The 27,532-nt window shown below is 53.1% G+C and overlaps 1 protein-coding gene across 1 annotated transcript; it reads right to left on the bottom strand.

Moving 5' to 3' along the window:
- Positions 1-6,711: 6,711 nt before the first annotated feature.
- GHRHR (growth hormone releasing hormone receptor) lies at positions 6,712-21,406 on the bottom strand. Its single transcript, XM_029233197.1, has 13 exons — positions 21,262-21,406; positions 16,905-17,007; positions 16,670-16,777; positions 15,888-15,991; positions 14,657-14,754; positions 13,777-13,909; positions 12,188-12,341; positions 11,840-11,900; positions 11,205-11,274; positions 10,423-10,514; positions 9,722-9,851; positions 9,117-9,158; positions 6,712-7,292 (listed from the first exon to the last, which is right to left on the bottom strand). The coding sequence occupies exons 1-13, from the start codon at positions 21,316-21,318 to the stop codon at positions 7,167-7,169; spliced, it is 1,278 nt and encodes a 425-aa protein (XP_029089030.1). The 5' UTR covers positions 21,319-21,406; the 3' UTR covers positions 6,712-7,166.
- Between the last annotated feature and the right edge of the window lie 6,126 nt (positions 21,407-27,532).

The raw sequence follows: 27,532 nt of genomic DNA, 5'->3' as shown, positions 1-27,532 counted from the left end.
AGATTCCTGCAGATTGAGGACTGAGGACTTGGGCTGTGGGCGGGGTCAGGTCTGCCTTGCTGAGCTGGCTAGTGTAGGAGGCGTTTACTCCCCTGGCCAGCCCCATACCCCACGGAGCTCTGGCTGCTGGGCCGTGAGGCTGAGGGGAACGTCCAGCCTTCCCCCCAAAGCTGGTCCCGGGCTGTTTGCCTCCCGCCTGAGTCCACAGGCTGCTGGATGCCCGGGAGGGGCCCTGCCTGGCAAAGATCTGTCCAGTGAGAACCCAGAGCTGCTCTGTGCCAGCACCATGCCAGCTGAGCCCCGGGCCACCCTGGTGCCATGGCGATGCCACCACTGCCAGCCTGTCCCAGCCCCGTAACCATGGGAATGTGTGCAGAGCTGCGGCCGCTTATGCAACATCTTTAAGACTGGGAAACGGTCTCCCCATCAACCCAATCCTGCCTGCCAGCCTGACCCGCTCCCTGGGACGCCCGCAGACAGGCTCCGTGAACTTGGGTTATGTTGCCCCACCTGTCATCCCCCAGACTACACACACACACACACACACACAGAGCACCCTGTCTGTGGAAGGGACTCCTGGGGTACAATGGTCTAGAGGGAAGACGGGCGGAAGAGAAAGACGTGGCCAAGGGGGATGGACAGAGGGAACCACAGAGGATTCTGACAGGTTGGGGAGCTGGCCGTCTGGATACAAACTAAAAGCTCCAGCCACCTGCAGCCAACCTCAACCCCAGATATCCGGTATCACAGAGACGGGCCAGCTGCCTGATGGGCTGTTCTGTCACTTCCCACAGCTGGAAGCTGGGGCCCCATACAGAGGAAGAAAGAGACAGAAACAGAAGAACAGAGACCGAGAGAGGGAGAGATAGGGAGAGAGAGAGATATACAGAGAGATTACAGAGAGAAATACATAGAAATACAGAGAGAGAAATACAGAGAGAGAGAGATAGAAATACAGAGACAGAGGGGGAGAGTCCCAGGAGAGAAATATCTACACAAAGAGATTCACATAGATGAGAGAGACAGAACAGGCTGCCCCCCTCCAACCAAATGAAAGTCCCAAACATCTTCAGTTTACGGTTTCTTGCTGGTCTCCAAAGCCTGGCTCTACCTCTGAAGGCAGCCCTGCTCCTAATGGTTCCAGGGCCCGGCCACTGGCAGCCCCAAAGTTTGGAGGGTGAGGTCATCACAGGTTGGCTGGGCAGGACCGGGACACACCAGTGTTCCAGAGTCGGGGCAAGTGCCTGGATCCTTTCCTGCCTCCTGCCCTGCCCCCTGCCCGGGTCCTCTCCACCTGTGGCCTTGTCCTGTGTCTCCCTCTGGCTTGCCCTGTCCTCCTTACTAAGTGTCACTCCCCCCGTGCCTGAGCCCCTCTCTGCAATCACCAGCCTTCCCTCGTCACTGGAGACTCTGGCTCTAAGTCTTCCTTCGCCTCAATCGCAGGCTTCATCCCGGGTGACTGCGATGCTCAGGCCCACTGGCCGAGCAGCCCCTCCGGGCCCTCCTCCTGGTCTCCCGGCAGCCCCTCCCTCGCCCAGCGCAGAGCCCTTGCCCTGACTACAAACCGCACCCGAGCAGCTCTCATCCCTTCTGACCTCGCCCGCCTGTGTCCTTGCGCGTCTTTCCTCAATGCCCCCCACCTACACAGCTGATGCTTCCGTAACCTGTTCCATTCCGTCCACCGTCCCCTCTGGCTTAGATCCCGGGGTCATCAGTGCAAACCCTCATTTGCAAATACGGCCTGGAAGTCTCAAGTGCCACTGTCTTCTGGGCAAAACCCCGCCCTGAAGAGGCTCCCCTTGGCCTTCTCTGCGCCAGACAGTCCCCCGAGGGAAATTGTCATAACTCCGAATTCACCTGCCCTGCTTGCCACATTTCCTCCCAGCTTGTCCCCCCACGTTCTGCCACTACTACTTCCCAGCGTCTTCCTTCTCCTCAAGGCCCCACCACTTTCCACTCCCACCGCAGCTCCCCTCGCCCCGCAGACAGCCTCGCCTCCGAGGTGAGTGCCTGCCGGAACCAGCAGCAGGCCTCCTACGCTGCCCGCCCCGGCCCTCCAGTCGCCTGCATCTACCACCTCCCTAGGGGCAGGGGCCCCCTTCCCCAGACAGCATGCCCCCACCTGGGTCCTGGGGCCACCTTCTCAATGACCTCGCTCCACCACTTGCCCTCCCCCCATCCTTCGGTGACTCCTACATCCAGCTCATTAGCATTTATCCAGACAGTCTTCTTACAAAGAAACAACCCCCCATCGACCCACATTCCCCTCCCGATCCCCTCTCATCTCCCCCCCCCATCCCAGACCAGCCTGGGTAAAGGGCGTGTCCACACGGCCTGCTTCTGCGTCCTCACGGCCCCCTCACTGTGTAGCCCCCTCCAGGCTGCCTTCCGAGTCCATCTTCTGCCCCAGACGCTCCTGTCCCTGCCGTGAGCTGTGCCGTCAAGTCCACGGCCTTCTTTTCAAGCCTGGTCTCAGGTCTTAAGGCTGTGCAGCAACGCTCACGCCATCTGCATCCCAGTCCCTCTGGATTTCCTCCCACTCTCAGGCTGCTCCCTCCAGCCTCCTCCGGAGGCTGCGCTCCTGCACAGGGCCTGTGGATGTTCAGTCCCTCCAGCCCCCTTCCAGGCTCACACCTCACTCTCACCGCCCAGCGGTCAAACGCCACCACAGAGATTCCCACAACTCATGAATCTCACTTCCCAGCCAGGCCTATCTCCTCAGCTCCAGCCTGCCCCTTGGCATCCATCTGTCTCCCGCGCACCCCACACTGATCATGCTCCCACTCCTAAAATGTGCCCTTCCCCCTAAAACGTGCTCCTCTCCACCTCGGCCTCTTTCAGGAATCTTCCTACAAAGCTCCCTTCTCTTCACCTCACACATTAACTCATCACCCAATTAGACATCTTCAATCTGGCCTAGTCTTTCCTACCATCATCCCCTGAGCCAAGCCTCCCTTTTCAGCCTCCCTGCTTCCAGCTGAGGTCTCCACCCAGAATTCAGTCTTCCCATGCATACCAGAGGGATTACTTCAAAAAACATGTCTCATTATATCACACACTTCCAACAGCTCTTGGGATGAAACCTCCTTACCGTGGCTTTTCCTGTCCCTGCGTGATCTGGGTGCTGCCCACCCCACCTTCATCTCAGGCCACCCTTCCCTTTTCTCACTTCAATCCAGCCACAGTAACTACTTTCAGGTCCTACTGAATGACAAGCTCCTTTTCACCTCAGGGCCTTTGCATGTGCTATTTCTGCTACCTGGGATTTTACCCACTTCCTTACCCAGCCAACTCATATTCACAGTCTAATCTCAGCTTACATGTTGCTTTCTCTAGAAAACCTTTTTTTTAACACCCCCAGACTAGATTTGGTCCTCTAGATGTTTCTTCTTTCGGTACTCTGTTTCTCCTCTGTACACCTGTAGCCATTATCATGCAGTTGTTTGAGCTGCATGACTGTGTCCCAGTGTTGGACATCTGTCATGTTCGTGGCCAGCCAGCTTATTCTGAATGTCTGTCTTATGTCTGAGGAACTTGTGATAGTGTGTGGACCCTCTCCGGGTAGAAGTCAGCATGGGCTCTCTAGCACCCCCTGCAGCTAGTGGGCAGCGTCAGGACCAAGGCCGTGCCATCAGAGGTAGCTCTGTGAGACCTGGGTTCAGAAGAGAGCAGAGTTCAGCTCCAAGTGCAATTGAGTTTTTGGCAAGCATGGCAGTGGAGGAGTTTGGCTTTTCAGGACAGCCGTGTGGGGTGTCCGGCATTGCGTCCCCAGTGTTACTGGTGTGAGCACCTGAGTCCGCAACCAAAAGTGGTGGAGTGGGGAATTCGCCACAGTGGTCCCCTGGTTGGGGGTGGGCGGTGCCTCTGACTGTACTCCTGGAGACCAGTGAGCTCCCTGGCGTTCTCGACTAAATCATGTTTCTGCTTAACCCAGCCTGAGGGGTCCTGTGGCCTGCAACAGAGACCTCTGGCTCATATTCTCCCTAACCAGACCCTAAGCCACTGAATAGGAATGTTCTGGAATTGTTTGCAGCCGTGTTTCTAAGTGCTAGCAAGGTGTCTGCCATCTAAGCAAGTACTTAGCAAACAGGTGGCCCCATAGAACCCAGAGCCCTAACAGGAACGCCCATGAATATCCCTGAGGAGAACAAAGCCTGAGTCTGATACCCACCATCCTGTCCTAGAGTCCCTTCCTCCAAATGTTGCTCCTCAAGCTGAGATCAGCCACACTCTTGCTTCCTGCCCAGCAGATGGTGGCTCTTGGCCTGGTGGGCTTCTAGGATCTATACAACCAGCCCGAGTCCCTTCCTCCAGGAAGCCTTCCTTGACTGCTCCTGCCCTCACCGACACCCTGTTCTCTGAGTTCCCACAGCCCAGAGAATTTGAGCCCCCCACACTCGTTCTTATTCACATCCAGGTTTGGGCTCATCCCTGGGGATCTCTTCAACATTCCTGGGGTCTCCTCTGGGACAGGAAACAGGCCCCTCTTTTTTACCCTCCCTCCTCCTCCCCACAGTGGAGAGGAGTAGAGGTTGTCCACAACAGGGACGTTTCTTCCTTCCCTTTAGGAAACTCCTTTCAGGACCTGAGGAGAAGCTGGCTGGAAGGAAAACGCTACAGTGGATGATGGAAAATCCTACTTTCCCTGCTAAAACCAGGGGCCCAGGGAAACCCCTCCCATCTAGTGTGAACCCTGTATAGAGATTCCAGTGAGCACAGGTTCTCCTATCTCTTCAGCTCTCACTCTTCTTATCAGCTTCTTCCTCCTCAAGACTGGGGTCGGAAGGACTTGGGGGTGTCCCATTCCCCCCCTCCTCCAAAAGCCTCCTGCCCCCCTACGCTGGCCAGACCATGAGGTCCTTCTTCCACCAGCCCTGCAGGCTCACTGTGGCCCAGGCCAGGCCCTGGGAGCCCTGTGTCCATCTCCAGCTTTGGGGCCTCATCAGGGAGCTTGGTCAGCCCAGCCAATGTTCTTGACCGCCCTTGTTCTGCCACCTGGTGGCCAAGTTAAGCATTGCTCTTCTCAACTCTGTTGCCTGTAATTCAATGTCCCTTTCGAAAAGCTCTCAGTCACCTATTGACCGACTCCTTCCCGCTGCAGATGGGGTTGCTGAGGCCCCGAGAAGGGAAGCGTTTGCCAATCAAGGAATCTGCCCAGAAACCCTCAGTGTAGCCCCAGGCAAAGGATCCTTGTAGTGGAAGAGACTAGCAAAGTGGTGGGAATTTGAGGCTCCAGTAGAAACTGGACGGAGCAAGGAGTAGACTTCCAGCCATAGATGAAACCTCTAGGGAAGGGATGGACAATTCACAAAGTGAGCTTCTGCTTCGAGCACTGCTACCGCCACAAACTGCTAACACTAACTGCTAACTAACCACTACTGATGCCAGTTAAGACTTCAGGAGGGGCTTCTCTGGCGGTGCAGTGGTTAACAATCCACCTGCCAATGCAGGGGACACAGGTTTGAGCCCTGGTCCGGGAAGATCCCACAGGCCACGGAGCAACTAAGCCCGTACGCCACAACTACTGAGCCCGCCTGCCACAACTACTGAAGCCCGCGCACCTAGACCCCATGCTCTGCAACAAGGGAAGCCACCGCAATGAGAAGGCCACGCACCGCAACAAAGAGTAGCCCCCGCTTGCCACAACCAGAGAAAAGCACACGTGCAGCAAAGAAGACCCAACACAGCAAAAAATAAAATAAATAAAATTTTAAAGTAAAAATAAATAAATAGAAGGGCACAGCCCCTCCCCAGGGTTTAGGAAAACAAAAACTTCAGGAGACCACTCTGACTGTTAAAACGAAATCTCTCCCATTTTTGAACCACTCACAGTAGATCTGTCCTGCATAACTCAGCTCCATTCCCCAGCCTCCAGGAAGCCTTCCTTCACTACCTCAGCCTTCCCTGCACATTGTCTTCTCTTCTGATGGCCACTCTTGCCCTTACAGTCACAGGGGTTCCAGTGAAAGGAGGTGCAGCCATATGAAACCCAAGGTCACATTGTTGGCCATAAATGCCCAGCTGCCCAGCACTTTCCTGGTCAGACAAATGTCAAAGTGTGGCCACAGTCTAAAAACCCTACCATGCATTTCTTCCTTTAGTCTCAGATCATAAAAGCAGTTCATACTCATTGTAGGGCATTTGGGAGAAACAGAAGGGATTTAAAAAAAAAATAAACATCAGCCATGATCTCTTTACCCAAAGACTGGGTAATGCCTAGTGTTGACAGAGCTGCTGGTGGGAGTGGAGATCTCGCCGGAGCTCTGGAGTGCAATCTGGCACCACTCCGTCACGTTAAGAAAAGGCACAACCGCTGACCTGGCACTTCCACTCTGTGGTATGTGTCCCGGAGAAAGGCTTGCTGGCATGGGGGCATGAGGGCACAAGCATGTGAACGTTCACCTAGAGGCAGGGGCAGACAGGACGGTCACACGTGGGCGGTGACACCATGTGGCACCATACGGCAGTCAAAACAGGCAACCAGATGAGCACGTGGCAGCAAGGGTGGATGTCTTAAAAGTACCAACCTGAGAGGAAAAACATCAGAAGCAGGATGAAGCCTATAACCGACAGCATTTATGTAAATTAGAAGTACAGACACACACAACACTACACATTTTGCAAGAGCACAGAAACACAAGAATTCACATTTAACACATTGGAATGTTTGCCTGTGGGAGGAGGGGAATGGGAGTGCAGGTAGAGACAAAAGAGAATACATTTTTTTAATGAATTAAACAAGAGGATCCTTGCACAGACAAGTGATGGGGACGTGACATAAACTGAGACGCGATAAATGCACGTCTGCACCGGGGGTTCAAATAAAGCCTACAGATCCCTCCCCTGCAGAGGCGCACGGTTTCACTCAAATGTGTATCTATTCATTTACAAGTTTATTGGCTCCTCTGGCGTTGGGCTATGGCCCAGACTCCAGGAAGAGGAACATGAGAAGAACAGACAGGAACCAAGGAAATCAGAGGTGGACCCACAGAGACCCGGGCGAAAAGAGTCAGGGGCAGGACAGGGAAGAAAGGCTGGGCAGAAGCTTGGGTGGAGGCGTCAACTGAGGGTTCCCAGGGGCCACTGCTCCCACTCCTCTGAAGGATGGTGGGTCCGTGTAGCTGCCCATGTTCAGGGGTGGATTCCAGTCACGTGATGTGGCCAGCCTAGCACACAGATGTCAGCACCTTCGCCCTTGAGTGGGAAGGCATCGTCCACTTGGCGTGAGTCCTCCAGGCTGGCAGAAGTTCAGCATCATGGCCACGCCATCTCCGTGAGATCTCAGTCCTCACCTCCAAGCAAGGACAAGAGGGAGGATGTTAGGAAGGTCCCATTGCCACTTCTTTACTCAACCCCAGTAGGGCTGAGGGTGCAGGGGGAGACCATGCAGGAGAAACAGAGACAGGGATTCCTGGAGCAGGAGAAGCTATGGTTGGCCACAGCCACTGCTAAGTACTACCTCTAGAGGATACTACTTCCTCCTTCCTGTATTTCTGACTATTCCCTTTGGCTCCTTTCTCTTTTAGCACTGCCTTTGTCTAGGCCCAGTTAAAGATATTTATGGGTGCTTTCTTGAGTTTCTGGCCAAAAAACTACTCTGTCTTCCCCAAAAGCTTAGACCATCCCCTGCTCTGGGGCTCATTCCTGCCCCTGCCCACTGAGCTGAACTGTGGCCACTGGGAACCTGTCCAGGGGACATGATCTGAAGGAAGAGAGGCCTCCAAACTCTGTCTGAGGAGGTGCAATTGAGGGGATTGAGAGTAACTAAAAGAAAAGCCACTTGGGAGATGTGGTGGGTGGGGGGAGTGTCTGTATCTTCACCTCTCCAAGGAGCTGCTGGAGAAAAGGGGGGCTGAGAGGCTGTGACATTTCTGACAGAGCTGAATTTAGGCTGTGACAAAGACAAAAAGGAGACAGATTTCCATTCAACATAAAGCTTGAATGGAAACATGAGCTTCCTGATGATAGAAAGTGTCATTGATAGGTAGTAAGCTCCCTGTCTCCAGAGGCATTTAACTATCTGGTCCCCAAACCTCTTCCTGGGACAGATCCCTTCACAACTCTTTGTGGAATCCCCTTTTCCAGATCCCACCCACCTCGTCCAGGGCTGTTCCTTGCCCCTCTCAGCAACCCCAGGGCCCATGAGCCACTACAACCAGATACTGCAGCCCTGCGTCTGCATCCAGACGCCAGATAAGGCTGCAGAAGACTCAGAAAGGCTAGGATGGGAGCAAAGAATGTCAGAGGGGAGGGAGCCAATAAGAGACAGTGGTGGCAGAATAGGGGGGTGCAATGCTCCACAGCTGGGGTACAGGTATGTACATCCAGGTCTCCAGCAGAACGCAGAGCCCACAGCAAATCCTTGGCCACCAGAGGGAGCCCATGACTCTGCCTGTGCACACAGCGACAGGACCTGGTTGTCTGGGGCACTGAGTTAAATTCTCCCACTCCTCCCCATAAAGCAAGTCTGTCCTAAAGGAAAAATGCAAAGTGTCTTCTGGGCGGGATGTTATAATTCACTCCTCTTTACCATCTCTCCATAGTTCTACATGTGCACCGGTACCATCTCTTCTGTCTATTCATGTGTTTGTCCATCTCTGGTCTGTTCTTTTTGTGCATCTCCCCTCCAGGTGCTCTCTCTCAGAGTCCCTGGCTTTTCTCTCCATCATCCTCCCTGTCTCTGCACTTGAATTTATTTTCCTAGACTTTGTATGTCTACCTCTGACTTTCTTGGTTCCTCTGTGTCTTGTCCCTGTCTCTCCAGGAGCCGACTTCTTCCTTCCCCCACTCTCTCTCGTTCAGTTTTAGAAACACAGAAGTAAAGGATCCTTTTAACCCACCCCTGGATCCCTCTTCTGATCCCTGAAAGGCCTTCTCCACCTCCTGCTGAATGGACAGTAATCTTGGCCCAGCCCAGAGGAGGGATGGATAAAAGATGTGTACAGGAAGTATTCAGGTTAAGCTTGATCCAGAAACTCAGGACAGATTTCCACAAAGGATTGCAGGACTCAGTGTTTGGCCTGATCGGGGATTTACAGGGGCTGGGCAAGAGAGAGGCAGCCTTAGGACTGGTGGGAGGGAAGGCTTAACAAATAAGGATAGCCTGAGTCACATACCTCTTGGTTGAGGAAGCAGTACAGGATGGCAACAATGAAGCCCTGCGGGGCCAAAGAGAAAGGACCCCATCACCTTGGCCTGGCCTCAGGGTGTCTGCAGTCTTCCTACTACCTTTTTCCCCTACTCTCCGCCAGGCTGTGACTTGGACCAAGTGTTTGGGAAAAGGGAAAGTAGACGTATTCATCACTTACCATGTGCCAGGCATATTGTCACATCTAATTGTCATAGCAAGCCTGCCAAGGCTGTACTGTTGGCCCCGTTGGCCTGTTTCTCTGATTCTCTTTATTTCTGCATCCCCTAGTATTAAGCACAGAGCCTGACACATAATAGGTGCTCAGTAAATGTTGAATAGATTGGATGAATGGATGGGTAGATGGATGGATATGTAGATAGGTGCATGAGTAGTTGAATGAATAGAGAGATGGATGGATGGGAGAAAAACAGACAGATGGATACTTGAATAGATGGATGAGTGGCTGGAAGGAAGAATCACGAGCCTAGTTGCCCTCACCCTACCATGAAATCAATCAAGCCTGTGGGCGGCAGCACCTTCCTCCTGCCCAAGGACTCAGAGGGAAGGAGTGAGTGCTGTGGGGGTCCTCACCTGGAAGGAACCCAGTCCCAGCTCCAGGGGGAGGCGAATGCCCAGGCCAGCACTGTCAGGCAGGAAGTTGAAGATGATGTAGTGAATCCCAAACAGCGGGATGAGGAAAAGGGTTGACTTGGAGAGACGCCTGCAGAACAAAACAAGCCCAAGGCAGGCATTAGAAAGTCCCATGGGACCCCTACCTACTTTCACTTCCCACCAGCTTCCCATATAAATTCTACACACCAGCCACCCTGGAGAACTCCCCACATGCACCGTGGGCTTCCTTACTTTGGGCCCCTGGATTTTGCTGTTCCCTCTGCCAAATTCTCTTGTCTCTATTTATTCTAGTCAAGTCTATGCATTTTTCAAAGCCTAGTTCAAAGACACCTCTTCCAGGAAGTCTTCCCAGACTGTACTCCAACCCCACCATCTGTTTAGAAAGGATCTCCTTCCACAGGCTCCCGTAGAAATTGATCCCAACACTCACCAGCCTATTTGGCCTGGCAACTGGCTGTTTGGAGCCCCATTCTTCCTATATTGTGACCTACTGGAGGGCAGGAACCGTATCTATTCTCTCTGGGGACATAGGGACAAGCACTGGACCAGGATCATGGATGCCTAATCGTGCATAAAAGAGAACCATGCTGACTCCTACTCCAGTTATGTCCCCAGAACCCCTGGAAACACACACACACACACACACACACACACATTACCAGTACTGACGCTGGGTGTGGAGGCTGCCCTGAGCTGGCTCCAGTTTCCTCAGCAAGATACGGATAATATTGAGAAAAAGCCCAAAGTTCACCTGGAAATAGAGGTGTAGGAAGGTGGAAGGCAAGGGTCAGGGGTGACCCAAATGGCCTGGGGTGGGACATCTTTGGGGACTAGAAACCTCAAATCCTTGAGAGGCAGGGATGTGCAGGTAGATGGATGTGCAGGTCATTGCTCTAGACCTTGTCGACTGAGACTGGACAGTCCCATAGGGGGCTCAGGGTCCCCCTCCCTTTCCAGTCCCAGGACCAAGGGTGGGAGGTCAGGCCTTGCCATCCTGCCTCCAGCACCTCTCAGGCTCTTCTCTGGCACAAAGCATGTGGCCTTCTCTTTGTACAACTGCAAAACTGACAAAAATGCGTACATTCACCCAGGCCACAAAAACCAGTCCTAGCTGCCCTGTCTTCCACGTGGGAGCAGGTAGGAGTTTCAGCTGCCGCGTCTTCTACTCTCCCAGCCCAGCCTCACTGCAGTGGTAGGTGATCTGCAACCAGGGCGCCAGACTCATCAAAGCTCTGAACTAGAAGAGGCCTGAGCGCTGGTTTTACCAATGGGCTGCTGAGGTCCAGAGAGGGCCTCACAGAGAATCTGGGGCAGAACCAGGCTGGAACCCCATGTGTCCTGACTCCCAGCCTGGAGTCATGTTTCCTGCTGTGTATGGCTGCTCGGTGGACCCAGGGAGGTTGGCTGAAGAAAGCAGAGGACGCTGGCCCCAGGCACTGACCCCAACGGAAAGGACGATGGGTCCTTTGATGATCCACCAGTAGGGGGAGCTGTCGTCCAGGTCCCAGCACCTGGGGAGAGGACAGGCCGGGACTGATGGGGAGGTGGGATGGGGTGGGAAGAGTGCAGCTGCTGGAAAGCCCTTTTCTGTGGCACCCATGCTCCTCCCTCCTCTCTACCTACCAGCCTCTAGGTTCCTCACTTTGGAATTTGAGCCTTCTAGCCTCACCCTGCTCCCAGCCAGCCTTGTCTATGTGCTCTCAGACACTTAGGCACTTTCCAAAGGCGTGCCCTGATGCAAGCTGGGTTCACTGCTTCTCTCCACCTAGGTGGTTGAGTTTCTCAAAACTCAGTCTGTTTGCTGCCTTCTTGTGGCTCCAACATGCCCCCTGTTCCAGAAGGCCCCCACTTACAGCCCCCTACCCCCTGAGCCCCGAACCCTGAGATTCTGCACCCCCTTCGTGCCCAGGCTCAAGCCCCTTTTGTGCGATCCACGACTGCATCTCCCACCCCTCTCCCAAGCCTGGGAGCTCTCCTCCTCTTCCCAGCTTGGAGGACAGCCTCATTGCCTGAGCGTCCAGTCCATGCCCCATGGGGACCCAGTACGGGTGTGATGAAGAGATAGCCCAGACTCACGCGACATCCTCAAAGGCCAGCTTGCAACCCACCCACATGCCGGTGAAGAGCAGGGGAAGCCCTGAGGGGGTACAGAAAAGACACGAGTAAGGGGTCTTCATCCTGTGCCCACCTCCCACCACTACAGCCAGTCACACAGGACACTGTGAATGTGGAACCACGAGAGAGCCCGGAGACCGGGAACCTGGCCCTGAACTCCAGCACTTGCTGTAGGACTGTAGGCTGCCCTTCCTCTCCCTGGGCCTTGGGGTGATCGTGAGTGAGATGAAGGGACCTTGGTGTGAGCTCCCTGGGCACCCCCGACCCCCCAACACCCGCACAGTGCCCAAACCAGCCCTCGGTGCTCACCCCAGCCAGCAAGGACCAGCCACCAGAAGGTTCTCCTTGCGCTGGGTGACGTGGAGGCCAAGAGGCAGGTCAGGTAGACAGCTTCTGCCAGCAGCCAGCTGAAGTTGGTCATGGTGGCGAAATGGGAGGTGGCCACAGAGACCTTGCACAGAACCTGCGGGCCAGGGGCTGGGCACTTCAGAGCCCGGACATCCAGTGGAGCCCCGCGAAGTCTCCCCTACCCCACTCAGGCCCCAAACCTCCAGGTCTCCTCCACCTTGGGCTGCCCCAGAGGGGTGTGTGGTAGGGTAATGTGGTGGTTAAGAGCACAGATTTGGGATCCAGACAGCCTGGGTTCAAATTTACCAGCTGGATAACCTTCCCACACCTTAGCTTTTCATCTCTAAAAGGAAAACCCTCCAGTGCCGGCTCGTGGCCTCATCATATGGATTAAACGGAAGCCCTGTATGCGAATTGCTACTGTCTCTCCTCTCACCGCACCCTCCTGAGCTCAAGTCAACCCCTAGAGCTGAGGATACTGAACGCCATGTATTCACGCACTGCTCCATCCCGCGAACATACGCGCGTGCACCCGTGCATGCATTCATGCATTCACTGCATGACTCTGCTCCTCTGTCGGGTGAGGAGCTTCGCCTCTGAGCTCACAATGGCCCAGGCTTGGCCCCTCCCCCACCATTCAGCTGCCGGGTGACATCGCCAGTCATCCCTCATCTACATATGGGACTAAAATGAAAATAGATGTAGGAAGTAAAAGGAGATAACATATGTAAAGCATTTAGCGTAACACCTGTCACATAAGTGCTCGGTACAGATACTATTATTATGTCTTTCATTAACGAATGAAGGTCACCTGTTCATTCATGTAGCTGTTCATTTCCAGCACGGTGTCAGAGTACCTGGTAAGTGCTGGGCCACCACACTCAGCCCAACTTCCCTTATTTTCGGTCTCTTCTCATAGCCCACCTCCCTGCCTCCAGGATGACACCCCTGTTTCTTGGACTTGCCCCAGCTTCTCCTGTCCGTGAGAGCAGGTCCTCTCACACTGGACACGTTCACCCTGGCCTTCCCCACTCCCTCCCTATCATTGCTGCCCACCCAGCTCCAAAGCTATCTCCTCCCTGAAGCCCTCTCCTCTACCTAGTGGTCCCATAAAATCTGGTATAATCTGTCCCCTTAGGCACCCGGGGTGCTCCTCAAGGGAGGCACACGGCTCTGCCCAGGCCCTGACATACCCACGCCCAGCACAGACAGACAGTGCTCGGAGGAAGTGTGAAATGGAAAGGCTGGCTGGAGTGAAATGGGGTCCAGGTTGGGATATGGGATGGGGAATGGAACAGGAATACAGAATGTGGAGTGGAGAGTGGAATAAGGGAAGCGCTGTGGATGGGCACCGTTGTCCAGGAAACAGCCGGAGGATTTAGAACTTGACCGCAAGGAGGGGGAGGAAGGGGGAGAGGTGATTTCCCGCTCTGTCGTTAGCAAAGCGGGAGCCGCAGGGTCAGCCCCCGCTACCCCGACAGGCACATCTGCATCTCTAATCCAACCTCCTCGCCCGCACCCGCACCAGCACCCCGACCCATGGCTGTTACAGTGGAGAAGCTGCAGTGGTCCGTGTCCTCGCCGTGAAAGAGGGTGGCATCCTTCAGGAACACAGCTCCCGCCTTGAGAATAAAGGTGACGAACAGCTGGGTGTGGATGTAGTTCCTGGGGCAGTGGAGCCTCCTGGAGGGGACAGGAGGGGAGAGGAACAGGACGCAAGGTGGGAGAGGTGCTTCGGTTGTGCTCAAAGCGGGGCTTGGGGAGGCTGAGCAGGGCGGGAGGCGAACTGAATTGGCTTGTATTGGATTGCCTCAGATTGGATTGCATGGATTGCGTTGAACTTGAGGCTTCAGCTATAACCTTGCAGGACAGCTGGGCTCAGTGTAGGTGAGAGGACAGAGAATAGCAGTCAGTCCCTTGCCTTCAGGGAGCTCACGGTGTGGAGGACAGAGGCAGAAAGGACAGGGTCCTGCCCAGGGGAGCCCCCTGATGATCAGAGAGAGGCGGCTCATCCCCAGGAGACAGAGAACAGCGCAGGCCAGGCTGGGGGGTGGGGTGAGGTGGGGCTTTGAGAGGGCAAAGATCAAAGGGTTGAATTAGCCAAGAAGGGCTTCACAGCAGAGCCAAAGAGGATCCTTGAGGCAGACGAGAGCTGAGCTTTGAACGTTAACGGATGTGAGGGCACTGAGAAAAAGGGAGGCAGGCATTCCAAGCAAATAGAATAAGTTCCACACAAGCAGAGGTGTAGAGGTGGGAGCCAGGCCTGGAGTGTGAAGGGAGGGGTCTGCTCCTGGGGGAAGGGAAAGGAAAAGTTAGAAATGGCTGATGCCAGATCTGGGAACGTCTTGCATGTCCAGGTAAGGGTTCGAGTTTGGCGCCGTGGGCGATGCGGAGGCGTAGGTTCTGGAACAGGTGATGAGGATGGCGAACCTGAGGGCAGCCAGGATGGTGATGGCCATGAAGAGGGCCACGGCAGAGACGCTGTGGCCCATGGTGTAGACGACCCTCACGGTGGAGAAGTAGGATTTCTGGGGAGGGTGGAGACGGAGGAACGCTCAGCAACTGGGCCTTTGAGGAAAGGGGGGCTTGACAATCAAGCAGGTGACATTTTCAATTCTATCCCGAACCTGCCCGTGTCGGGGCAGGGGCGTCTGTGGGGACCACAGCAAACTCCCTCGGGAACTGAAGCGAAGCTTTTGTTTGCAGCCTGTCGGCTGGTGAGGAAGCAGGGGAGGGGTGGGGGGAGGGGGAGGGGAGCTAGATGCTTAACTCTGGCTGTCGCTGGGGGTAGGGGAGGCTGCCACAGAAACTGCACGTCCCCGTCCCCGGGGGAGTGACAAAGCTCAGGAGGAAATCGGGCTTGTTTATTGACATCCAGCTTGCTCACTGGCTTGGGAACGCGGCATCCCCAAATAAAGGGGACAGCCAGGGACAGCTGCAAGGAAAAGCTCTTTCCAAGACCAAGGATTTGGATCCATCAAAGTCAAGCCTGGACTCCGGAGATGGGGACAGAGCGTGCAGCCTTGCGGGGAGGGGATCGATCGGGGACCCAGCTCCCCTGAGGGTCGCAGGCAATCATCGCCCCTCCCAGGCTCAGTCTTTTTATCTGAAAAAATGTCAGACTCGTGCTTTGCCTTCAGGGCTGGGGGGAAAGAGATATGGAATTATGGGTGTGGAGGCCCTTGCAAAGGCCATGGTCAATTTGGAAGCGTGGGGTGTGCCAGCTAGGTTAGGGGGCACTGACATCACTCCAGGCTTTGGTTTCTCTCGCTTGCCCACAGGCTGAGGGCCAAAGAGGGCAAGGAGCTTGCCCAGGACCACTAAGGGCCTTTGTTTCCCAGAACTACTCTCAACTCCCTGCCCTGGAGGCCTGGGCACAGAGAGGGTACGCCAAGGAGAAAAGAAGACGGTGGCCAGCACATCTCCCTCCCTTTCCTCTGCCTCCCCTCTCCCTCCTAGCTGCATGGTCCACCTGTCACCCTAGAGCAAGTTAGCACAAGACCCCCTCTCTTCCAGACGCTGCCATCTTCCGGAAATGTGCTGTAATGGATATTCCAACCTGCTGACTACAATGGGAATGGCGGCCCCTACAGTTGTGCGGTCCACCACCCAATCAAACATCCACGGCGACCCTTCCTCCAAGACGCCAGGAGCCTCTCACCTCTTCAGTTAGCAGCTCCAGGGGCACAGGACAGGCCTCAGGATAGGGCGGGAAGGGCTCAGACCAGCCCGTGATGGTGCAATCCCGCTTCAAGGCCCCGGCCCCTGGGAGGCAACAGAGGCGGGGAAGGAGAGATTTTGTCAGGACAGCTGCTCCTCTCCCCAGGAGAGGTTGGGGAGCCGGGGAGTGACCCTGGCAGGGTCTGCACAGACAGCCCATCTCTGCAGCAGAGAGAGAGGAGCCTTCTCTCCAGAGGCCTGGGGTCCAGGCCCAGCCTGCTTGGGACACGGTCTAGGAACTTCCTCTCTGGCCTCAGACTCACCTTCTGTTCATTGAAAGAATGGTTCCCTTGAGGAGCAGAGTAGCAAGTTGGGCCTCCAGCGTCTTAAGGGCAGGAGGGAGAAAGGAGGCCCTCTCTGCCCCTGGAGGGACCGTCCACCCCAGACGCCCAGGGAGGTGAAGCAGGCAACTTCCCAGAGGACATTTACTCAATTCCAGGCCCTGAGTTCAGCACTGCCAAGCCCCGATCATTAACCCCACCCTCCATGCAGTTAGTGCTCTTGTTTTCCCCAGGTCTCAGGAGGTCAGAGAGCTGAGGGTCTGGGAAGGTGACTGACTCGCCCAAGGTCACACTGAAAGAGGGGAAGGGGGAAGGCGGTGCTCAATCCAGGTCTGCCTGGCCCCAAAGCCAGGGGTGTGGCCACCACATTCTGCCACCACCAGATGAAACCACGTCACCTCCGCGTCCCCCCTTCCCCCATCACACCCCCATCGCCCCTCACCTGGCTCTGAGCTGAAGTGAGAGAAGAAAGCCGGGCAGGGGAGGCTCACCCACTCGCCAGAGCCTGCCGTCGGCCAGCACAGCAGCCCGTCCCAGGTCCTGGGGCAGCCTAGACAGCGAGATGGGAGCAGAGGAGACCCAGCCCAGGGGACAGGCTTGTCCACCATCCTGAATGGGAGGCTGGAGGAGATCAGGAAATCCGTGACAAGCCACCCCCGCCCTCCCAAGCCACGTACCCAAGGTGGAGTTGGACATCCCCTCTGCCGCTTGCAGACAAGCTCGCTCATCCTCTCTCAGCTGGGTGATGTAGTCACACTCTGGGTGCACGTGGCCCAGTACCTGCAGGAGACAGTGAATGGGATGAGCTAAGCCAGCTGGATGCTTCTTCTGGGTTTGCTGGTCTAATGACCTGAAGACAGAGATAAAGCCTGATTCATTTCCACGGCCGTGCTCTTAAGCACAGGGCCCGACTCATCCAGGTATGCTTAATGGATATTTGGACGAAAGGCAGACAAGCAGGAAGGGAGGGAGGCAGAGAGAATAGAGATTTGGACGGCTGCTTCCCCTTTTCATTTCATGGAAGTAAGTTCTGAGTCACATTAAACAAAAGTCTTCAGAAGATCTCACAGAGATGGCCAACTCAATAATGCATCCGTGTAGCAGCCTTTTTTCCTTCTTTGTCTTACTCCCCTGCTCTGTACTCCCACTCCCCAAAGGCAATTCTGCATAAAGTACCTTGGTAGACAGAGTAATGCCCCCCCCCCAAATGTCCATGTCCTAATCCCTGAAACCTGTGACTATGCAACCTTACAAAGAGACTTGGCAGATGTGATTAAGTTAATGATCTGGAGATGGAGCGATTATCCTGGATTATCTGGGTGGACCCAACGTCATCACAGGGGTCTTTATAAGAGGGAAGCAGGAGTGTCAGGGTGAGATAAGGAGATATTCTGACAGAAGCAGAGGAGTATGCGTGTGAGTGTGTGTGTGTGTGTGTGTGTGTGTGTATGAGGGAGAGAGAGAGAGACAGAGAGACAGAGAGAGAGAGACAGAGATGAAGGTGCTACACTGCTGGCTTTGGAGGTGTAGGGTCATGAACCAAGGAATGCAGGTGGCATCTAGAAACCGGAAAAGACAAGGAAGCGAGTTCTCCCCTACAGTCTCCAGAAAGCACTATGCAGCCTGCCAACACTTTGGTTTTAAGCCACTGAAAACCATTTTGGACTTCTGACCTCCAGAATTGTAAGAAAATAGATGTGTGCCGTTTTAAGTCACTAAGTTGGTGGTAACTTGTTACGGCAGCAATAGGAAATTAATACAACTACCTACACCGATGCCTTTGTCTCAGGCTCTGCTTTCAGAGGTACCCTGGCAAAGATATGTGAAAAAAATAGGTAGATTAGTAAGTGAGAGGATAGACGGAGAAGTGAATGAGTAGATGAATGAGGTGAAAGAGATGAATGTGGATTCATGGATGAATGAATGAACGGGTAACTGTGTGGCTGGCTGGTAGAATGAGTGAACATACGTACAATAGATAGGTGAATAGATAGACGGACAGACGGATGCGTGAATACATGCATGGATGGGTGGATGGGTGGACAGGTGGATGGATGAGGGCATGCACATGAAGATGGATGGGTAGGTAATGGACAGATACATGGAGGGATAATGGGTTTGTGGTGTGACTCAGTAATCAGGAAGGATTACAGTTTAGGAGTTTCCCAGAGCCTGGTGCCACCCAGTGACCACAGGGAATGATCCCTGGAAGCTGGTAAAGAAGCTGTTTTTCTGGAAACCCTCTAGCAGTATTTCTGAGAGTGTGCCTCATGATCTAACTGCAGATCACCTGGGATGGAACCAAGAATATGCAGAGATCTATGGCTGGATCTAGGACTTTGCATTTTAACAAGTTCTCTAGGAAGCTGGGAGTCAAAGGCAGGAATTCTTAACACCTCTCCCTCCCACTGCCCCAGACTGGAGAAAAACTGAAATGGACTGTCCAACAGGGCACAGCCCCAGACAGATACATGTGAGGGAACCCAACTTTATAAGACACGCTCCTTACACTGTGAACATGATCCATAGCCCACATTTGTGTACAACATGCACATCAAATTGGATCAGTGTAGATTTCTGTCCCCAAGGATTTCACAGGGAGGCGTGGAGTGAGAATGGGAGCTAAAACCTGGTCCTGATAGATCCAATACAAACTGATCAGAGGCAGGACAGGCACTATAGGAGGGTGGCCCTTCTCACAGGGACTGAGAAGGTGGCATTTGAGCCGGACCTGAAACAAAAGGAGCTTTTATTATTTTTTTTAATTGGTGAGGAAAAGAGCACTGGGGACAAAGAATGTGCACAGACAAGGGAGTGGGCAGATGCAGCTGAGCTGAGTGAAGGGAGAGCCCTTCCCATGGCCATCCTCGCACCCACACGCACACACACATGCACACACAAGCCCCAATGTCTGGCACAGAGTCTGTATCAGCAGGTGTTTAATTAACGCCCAGTGTCCTTTCACATAAATCCAGGCACAGCAAAGAGCACAGTGGATGCAAGACAGGGGCTGGGGTCAGAGAGAAGGGACTTCAAACACCAGAGTGGGGACAGTGGACAGTAGGTGACCACATGGAAGGGACCCAAGGACAGGCCAGTGGGCTAAGAGAGGACCTGGAGACCCAGCCCAGTAAGTAGGCTCACCCCTACCAGCCCTGCCCTACGGGGAAGGACACCCCTGTCCTGACCTGCTGACCCTGTTCGCCCAAATCCAGCTTGGGCTCAGCTCTGCCACCTCCTGCTTGGGCCCCTGGGACCTCAGGTTACAGATTCCACCTGCCACCCAGGCTCTGGGTCTCCAACCTGGTGGTGCCTCTTGGCTTCCTCCCTGGGACTCAGGGACCCAGGAGCCATCTCAGAGCAGAGCCCCCGTCTTATCTCCCCCACATGTCCCCAGTAGCAGTCTGATGGTCAGAAGCGGGTAGATGGGGAGGGCAGACTCGCCTGATATGGGATTGCAGGCTCCGTCTGCCCTTCCACCCCCTCCACGTCTGCAGCCCATCCCTTCCTGGGGTACCTTCTCAGGGCCTAACTAGGGAACCACTGAGGCCAAAAGAACTAGGGTCCCTGGTGGGAAGCCTCCCACCAAAAGGAGAGACAGACAGCCCTCACAGTTCCTAAGGGGAGGAAAATTCAGGGAAGCCCAACTCATGACCCAGATGTGTGGTGGAGACGGTACGGGGTGGGGAACGGTGGACCTTTCCAAGACTTACCCAAACCCCGCCCCACTCACCTAGGGCTCGGGGATCATCTGGCCCCTGTACCAGACCCACTCCTCCTGAGGGGAGACTGTCACCCTGTGTACCTCGGCCTTGCTGACCGTGACTACAGCTAACCCGGGGTCTGTGCAGGATGGAGGCCACACTGGGAAACAGTGACTTGGTGCCGGCACTGACCCTGACACCAGCAGCTGAATGACCCCCACAGGATCTCAGTCTCCCCTCCTAAAAATAGAGCATTCATTGTAGGGTGCACACAGATGAGAGGCAGGAGGCACCCCTCACTGAAGAGGGGAGGGCGTAGAAGTCTCCCATACTGCACCCCATGCCCAGCCTTTGACAAGTCAGATCTGACTTCATGCACAGCAGCCCTGGGGGGCAGATACTGTGCTCTTTTACAAAGTGAGGCTCAGGAAAGGACTTGCACAGATCACACAGCTAGTTTCACGGCTCCAGCTTTCAAGTCTAAAGGCCATGCATGAGGGGCAGGTGCAGCACTGTGCCTGGGAGGCGCGGCTCGGGCCCCCGCCCACATACACACACTCACACACAAGCCAGCGGAGCAGAGGGAGCCCTCAGTCCCCGCGGGCTCTCAGGAGTCCCTGGGAGCTGCAGCTGCCTCCCCGGGACCTGTGTCTCCCATCCTGGTCCCCGCGTCCCTGTCACTTGCATTCACTCCGGGAAAGCATGCTGGGGAAATGTGGCACATTCAGAGAGGGCCCCCTCCTGGCAGCCCGTTCTCCAGCCCTCTAGGCCTCGGAGCTGGACAGCTTCTCAGGGCCCCAGGGCGTATCATGCGAGGAAGTGTCCCCCAAATGCCGGAGGAGAGCAGCTGCTCACCACTTACCCAGGACCTCTCAGTCCCTGGCCACACCCTCTTCAAAGGAAGCAACCAAACGGAGTGGCTCCAGGGCTCGTGGGGAGAGAGAGGGCTCTGGGGAGCTTGTCGGAGGAGGGGGTGTGGATAAGACTTGGGGTGTGAAGGGGAGGCAGACGTACTGTCTGGGGACAGCGTCTTGTGGCCCCCAGAGGGTGCAGACAGGCCCTGCGGGGAGCAACGGGCAAGCAAATTCCGTTCAGCCCCAGGAAGGACCGTTTGCTTGTCAGAGCTCCCCAGGGATGAGTAGCCTGCCTGGGAAGGGTGGGGGAGGAGAGGAGGGGGCCATGGAGGAGACGAAGAGTTCTCCAAGTCAAGCTACCACTGGCTTGGTAGAGAGACTCCTGTGCTGGTGAAGGGTGGACCCCAGTACGGCCCTGTGGCTCCCAGATCTCGAGCCCAGTGGGAGGGGCAGGAGGGTCTGAGCTGGCTACTCACGATGGGTAAGGGGCGCAGCAAGCAGAGGATGCAGGTACCCCACACCTTGCTGTCCATGGTAGGGGCGTGGCCACGGCTCCTCGGTCAGCCTCGGTGAGCCCCGCTCTCCTGCCCACCGTCCCCTGCTGCTGTCGCCGCTGCCAGCACACCGTCTGCCTCCCCTTCCTAGGTGGCTGTTTGCATAGGCAGGAGCCAGCGAAGGGGACAGAACGGCTGAATATTCACCAGGATTACAGGACACCGTGCCCATCTCAGCCCCGGCCTTGGGGTGGGACTCCACGTTCCCAGCAGAAACGGGTTGGGCCCCTGCAACCCCCCTCCACTCTGTCTGTAAGTCGGCCTGTGTCTGTCCTGACACCAAGGTCACAGAGAAATGACAGCCACAGGACACCTCTTACCCCAGTAGGTCAGTATTCTTTATCGTTTTCTTCTCTGAGCCCAGCCCTCTGCGGGCCCACCCTGGAGAGATTCAGAGAAGAAGAAGAAGGCCTGGGCCCACCCTCAGGGGGCCCCCAGTTTGGTTGTGATCCCAGCCTCATCCACAGTGCTGGAGGGTGAACTCAGAGCCCTGGGGACCCAGCAGAGGTGGATAGGGTGTCAGTGGAGGCTGGAAAGTAGGAATGAGCTTAGAAAAGGACTGCGTAATCATGAAGCACACATATGGGCTGGTCGAGAAGGTGACGTATCGGCAAAACCTCATTTCTGTTCCCGGCAAGGATGCCAGCCTGGATGGCGAGGTGAAGTCTGCAGGTGTCCAGGCTCTGGATTTTACAGGGGGGCCTTGTCAAGTCTCTCCAGAAGTCCTCATGGCAACAGAGAAAAACAGGAAACGTGCAAGAAGATTCATGGAGCTAAGCCATCCTGAACGGGGCAAAACCACTGTTATCAGGGGCAGAAACAAGAGGACCTACACAACAGCTCGGCTTATTTTCCATATTCATTGCCTGGTTATTTTTATTACCATTTTAGACTTTAAAATGAGGAATCCCAATTGGCCAGGCTACAGACAGTGTTCTAAATTGCCCTGGATCCTCCACGGCACCGGGGGGATTGGAAAGCACATTTGATCTTCAAGGGCCCTGAATGTGTCAGTACCTGGCAGGTCCCAACATCTGTGTGCAGGTCTGCATTCCCAGAGCTTGACGGGCCAGACACTGTGACACAGACGTGTTTACAGCCTAACTCGAATCATGAATGATGAAGCTCCTTGCCCCTGCCACGTCTGGATTGAGGAATCATCTTACATCAGCAGGGCTTTATTTTTCCATTTGTGCTCATCACCAACAAAGAAAAATATTTTGAAAAGAAAACATGAAGCGTCCCCAGCCCAGACATTCCTGCCCTTGCGTTTTCATGTGCTTGGCCGTGACCTGAGGCAGGTCTCACACCACAACTAGCTCGCACATTTGCAGGACGAAACAGAGCCCCTCTGTAGACGGGCTGAGCGAGGATGCAGTGCCGGAAGCAGAGCACTGACCAGGTGTATCTTTAAGGGAGAGCCAGAGCCTCTGTCCCCTAGCTACAGAGAGACAACAGCCCAAGGACAAATACCGCAGTAATCACTGTTGATAATTATGTCAATTAGTATTACTGAGGGCTAATAATTGATATTAATACTACTAGTAATTATTATCTAAATTAGCGATTCTTTTTTTGTAACGAATTTAATGTTTTAACATCTTTATTGGTGTATAATCGCTTAACAATGTTGTGTTAGTTTCTGCTATATAACAAAGTGAATCATCTATACGTATACATATATCTCCATATCCCCTCCCTCTTGCGTCTCCCTCCCACCCTCCCTATCCCACCCCTCTAGGTGGACACAAAGCACCAAGCTGATCTCCCTGTGCTATGCGGCTGCTTCCCACTAACATCTATTTTACATTTGGTAGTGTGTATATGTCAGTGCCACTCTCTCACTTCGTCCCAGCTTACCCTTCCCCCTCCCCGTGTCCTCAAGTCCATTCTCTACACCTGTGTCTTTATTCCTGCCCTGCCCCTAGGTTCATCAGAACCATTTTGTTTTTTTAGATTCCACATATATGTGTTAGCATACGGTATTTGTTTTTCTCGTTCTGACTTACTTCACTCTGTATGACAGTCTCTAGGTCCATCCACCTCACTACAAATAACTCAATTTTGTTTCTTTTTATGGCTGAGTAATTTTCCATTGTATATAAACTAGCGATTCTTAACAAGAAGCAATTCTGTTGCCTGGGGAATCTTTGGCAATACCTAGAGTCAGTTTTCAGTGTCACAGCCAGGGGTCAGGGGGTAGGGAGGAGGTGTGACACAGTGCTATTTTTATGTAAGGGATAAAAACCATAAAAACTGGGCGTGCTCTTAAACATCCTACCACGCATAGGATGGCCCTCACAACCATCTAAAAAATGATCCAGGCTTCCCTGGTGGCGCAGTGCTTAAGAATCCGCCTGCCAATGCAGGGAACACGGGCTCAAGCCCTGGTCCGGGAAGATCCCACATGCCACGGAGCAACTAAGCCCGTGCGCCACAACTGCTCAGCCTGCACACTAGATCCCGCATGCCACAACTACTGAGCCTGCCTGAAGCAACTACTGAAGCCCGCACGCCTAGAGCCTGTGCTCCGCAACAAGAGAAGCCACCGCAATGAGAAGCCCGCGCGCCGCAACGAAGAGTAGCGCCTGCTCGCCGCAACTAGGGAAAGCCTGCACACAGCAATGAAGACCCAAAACACAGCCAAAAATAAATAAAATTAAAAAGAAAAAAGAAAGAAAAAAATTAAAAAATAATAAATGATACACTCCAAAGGTCAATTAAGGTTGAGAGACCCTGATCTAATCGTTTGTGTTCCCCAATGTTCCCCCAGGCCCACTGTCCCTTCTGAATGGGCCAGGGTCATTGAACTACCATCTCTATCTCCGTATCTGCTCAGGGTTCAAAATTTGACTCCACCACTTACCAGCTGTGTGGCCTTGGGCAAGTTATTTAACGTTTCTGAACCTCAGTTTTTCCATCTGAAAAATGAGGATGATACCTTGCTTGTAGGGTTGATGGGATAAGCAGATGAGGAAAGGCATATAAAGTACCTCATACAGAGCCTAATTCATAGAGGACAACATGTTACAAGATGGACCATCAGCAAAGAAAGAACAATCAATTCTTTGTACGGAAAAAATAAGATTATCTCTCTAGCTCACATTTACAAAATATAAATTCTAGAAGGCTTAAAGTTCCAACTGTAAAACAACAAAATAATATTTTCTTCCAAAAATTGAAATTTGTTTTTATAACCTCAGAAGAAAGGAAACCTTCTTATATACAAAATTAAAACCATAAAGAAAAGATTAATAAGTTTGACCACATCAGTATTAAAGAAAACGTATATTCAAGAAAGGACCCAATAGGGCTTCCCTGGTGGCGCAGTGGTTGAGAGTCCGCCTGCCGATGCAGGGGACACGGGTTCGTGCCCCGGTCCAGGAGGATCCCACATGCCGCGGAGCGGCTGGGCCCGTGAGCCATGGCCGCTGGGCCTGCACGTCCGGAGCCTGTGCTCCGCAACAGGAGAGGCCACAGCTGTGAAACGCCCGCATACCGCAAAAAAAAAAAAAAGAGAAAGGACCCCATAAATAAAACTACAAGCAAACTACAGGCTGAAAGAAATATTTGCAACCAACAATGACAAAGATATAATATCAAAAATGTATTTTAAAATACCCACAAATTAATGATAAGGAGAAAAATAACCCAATAGAAAAGTGATCAAAGGATATAACAGGCAATTCAGAAAATAAGTAAGACAGGACCAATGAACAGATGAAGAAATGCTCAACATCACTAATACTCAAGAAAATGAAAATGAAAATAATAATGAGTTACTCTTTTTCACTTATCACATTGCCTAAAATTTTATGTCTGATAATATGATGTTTGGAATTATGTGGGGAAATGGTACTTTTATATTGTGCAGATGGGAGTGGACATTGGTATATCCACTTTGAAAAGCAATATAATCTTTTAAATCTATAAATGAACATACCCTATAAAACAGAAGTTCCACTTCTAGATATTTGCTCCAGAGGGCAGTATTATTTATAATGTGTAGTAAAGCACAGAAAACAACACAAATGTCCAATGATAATGGAATAGCTAAATAGAATGTGATATATTCATACAACAGAATACTGTAAAGCATTGAAAGGATAAACTAATTCTATTTGCATCAACATGGAGAGATTTCAAAAATGTATACTTGAGGAACTTCTGCTTCCCTACAAGACAGAGTAACAAGAGAATGATTTACTCTCCTTCTACCTTAACAGCAAGAAATTTAAACAAAACATACAAAATGTTAGATTTTAATGGGTGAAGGAGGAAAGCACTCATGCTCATCTCCACGGGTACAGAAAAATCATTTGACAAAATCTAATACCCTTTCAAGATAAAAACACTCCATATGCTAAAAACAGAAGGGAGCTTCCCTGGCACGATAAAGGCCACATATGAAAACCCACGGTGAACATCATATTCAGTAATGAAAGATGGAAAGCTTTTTCCTTAAGATGAGGAACAAGACAGGATGTCTGCTTTTGTCACTTCTAGTCAACATAGTACTAGAAGTTCTAGCCAGAATACTTAGGCAAGAAAAAGAAATAAAGGGTACCTAAACTGGAAAGGAAAAAATAAAATTATCTCTGTTCACAGATGATACAATTATATGTGGAAAAATCTTACATATTGGTATATATAAAAGTTTTTTTTTTTTATGTCTGGAAGCTCCCACATCAAAATCCTAAAAATGGAGAAAAGAGGAAAGGGACAGGCTATGGAATGTGAGGAATGGTCAAATGGAACAATCGCTTTAACTCCGATATTCCAGTGTTTAAGAAAAATGTATTTGTGCACTACTTGGAAAATTAAAATTAAATGTAAAAGATCACAGTAGCTAGTGTTTAATTTTTCCTTGTCACCGGTGGGTATTGTAGATGTCAGGGTGGGATATGTCTGCACCACAAGCAGTTGGGCGTCTTTAAACAGACCATCAAGGTCCTCCCTGAAAGCCCCTCCAACCCACAGCAAAACTCCCAGGGAACCCAGCCACAGTGGCTTTTCAGTCCTGCCTCTGTCTGATGCCCCCTGGTGGTGATTCTGAGCAACTGCTGCCTCTTCCTGATTCCCGCAGGAGGGGCCGAGCTGGAAAGCGGTCTCAGGTGGCTCCAGGCGTGTCCATAACTGGGGCTGGGGTCTTGTAGCTGGTGCACAGGCCTCAGGGTGCAGCTATTTCTGGATATTTGGCCGGGATCTCCCTTGCCGGGGTGGGCTTCAGACAGAAGGTATTCAGAGCAAGGCCAGAGCGAGCCGTATACCTGGCTGAGTTTTAGCCCCTCTTCCTGTTCCCTGAGTCTGTCCTTTCCTCAAGGGCAGGAACAGGCTAGCACAGGAGCTGGGGTGCTGGGGCCTCAGAATGGATCCCTACGGACAGAAGCCCCATCCTTGGCCGTCTGAGGGGGCACCCCATTTAGCTGAGGCTCCGCAGGGGTTCTGGCTGCCTGAAGCCATCATCATTCTCACATGTACTCATGACCCAGCTCTGCCTGAGGCCTGGGTCAGGGCTCAATCTCTGTCCAGAGTCACAGGTCAGCCTGCCATCTATCTGGGGTCTGAGTTGGATTGGACCAGGTTTGGGGCTCAGACTGGGGTCAAGGGCAGGGCTCAGTCTCCAGCCAGGGTCAAGATCAAGATGGGGACCAGGGCCGGGGATACTTATATTCTCTGGGCTCGGAGGGCAAATCAGTTTCTAAGTTTTTTAGGTCAATTGAGTCCCAAAGGGATTTCTCCCCTGAGCAGAAATTATGGCCCCGCAGGAACACCTGCTAAATGGGGGCGGGGCAGGGCGGGACAAGGTGCGGACAGGGCGGTGGGGTGCCGGAAGAGCACTGGCCTTCAGCGAGGCAACGTGAGGACAATGTGACACTTTGTTTTCCTCTAACTGAAGAAGGCGCTTTGATGTGTGCATGGATAACTCCTTTCTTATAAACTTTAAACTTCCCTGAGACTTTCCCCTCCTCCTGGAGCAGGCTATCTCCAGCCAGGCCTGACGAGAGGTGCTCTGTGTGAGGGATAACTGTCCCTGGCACATGCCCAGCATGGATAACTGCCCCTATGTTGCAGAAGGAGAAACTGAGGTGCCCGAGGTCACACGGGAAGTAAGTTCTCTGAGTTGGGACTGGGACCCAGGTCTCCAGGTTCCCAGCCTCGGGTGCTGTCTGTGACCTAAGTTCCATGCTAT

The sequence above is a fragment of the Monodon monoceros genome, unplaced genomic scaffold (genome assembly GCF_005190385.1).
Source record: "Monodon monoceros isolate NGI ecotype Baffin Bay Population unplaced genomic scaffold, NGI_Narwhal_1 Super_Scaffold_2, whole genome shotgun sequence".
NCBI classification, from domain to species: domain Eukaryota; kingdom Metazoa; phylum Chordata; class Mammalia; order Artiodactyla; family Monodontidae; genus Monodon; species Monodon monoceros.
This window is presented reverse-complemented; position numbering and strand designations above follow the sequence as displayed.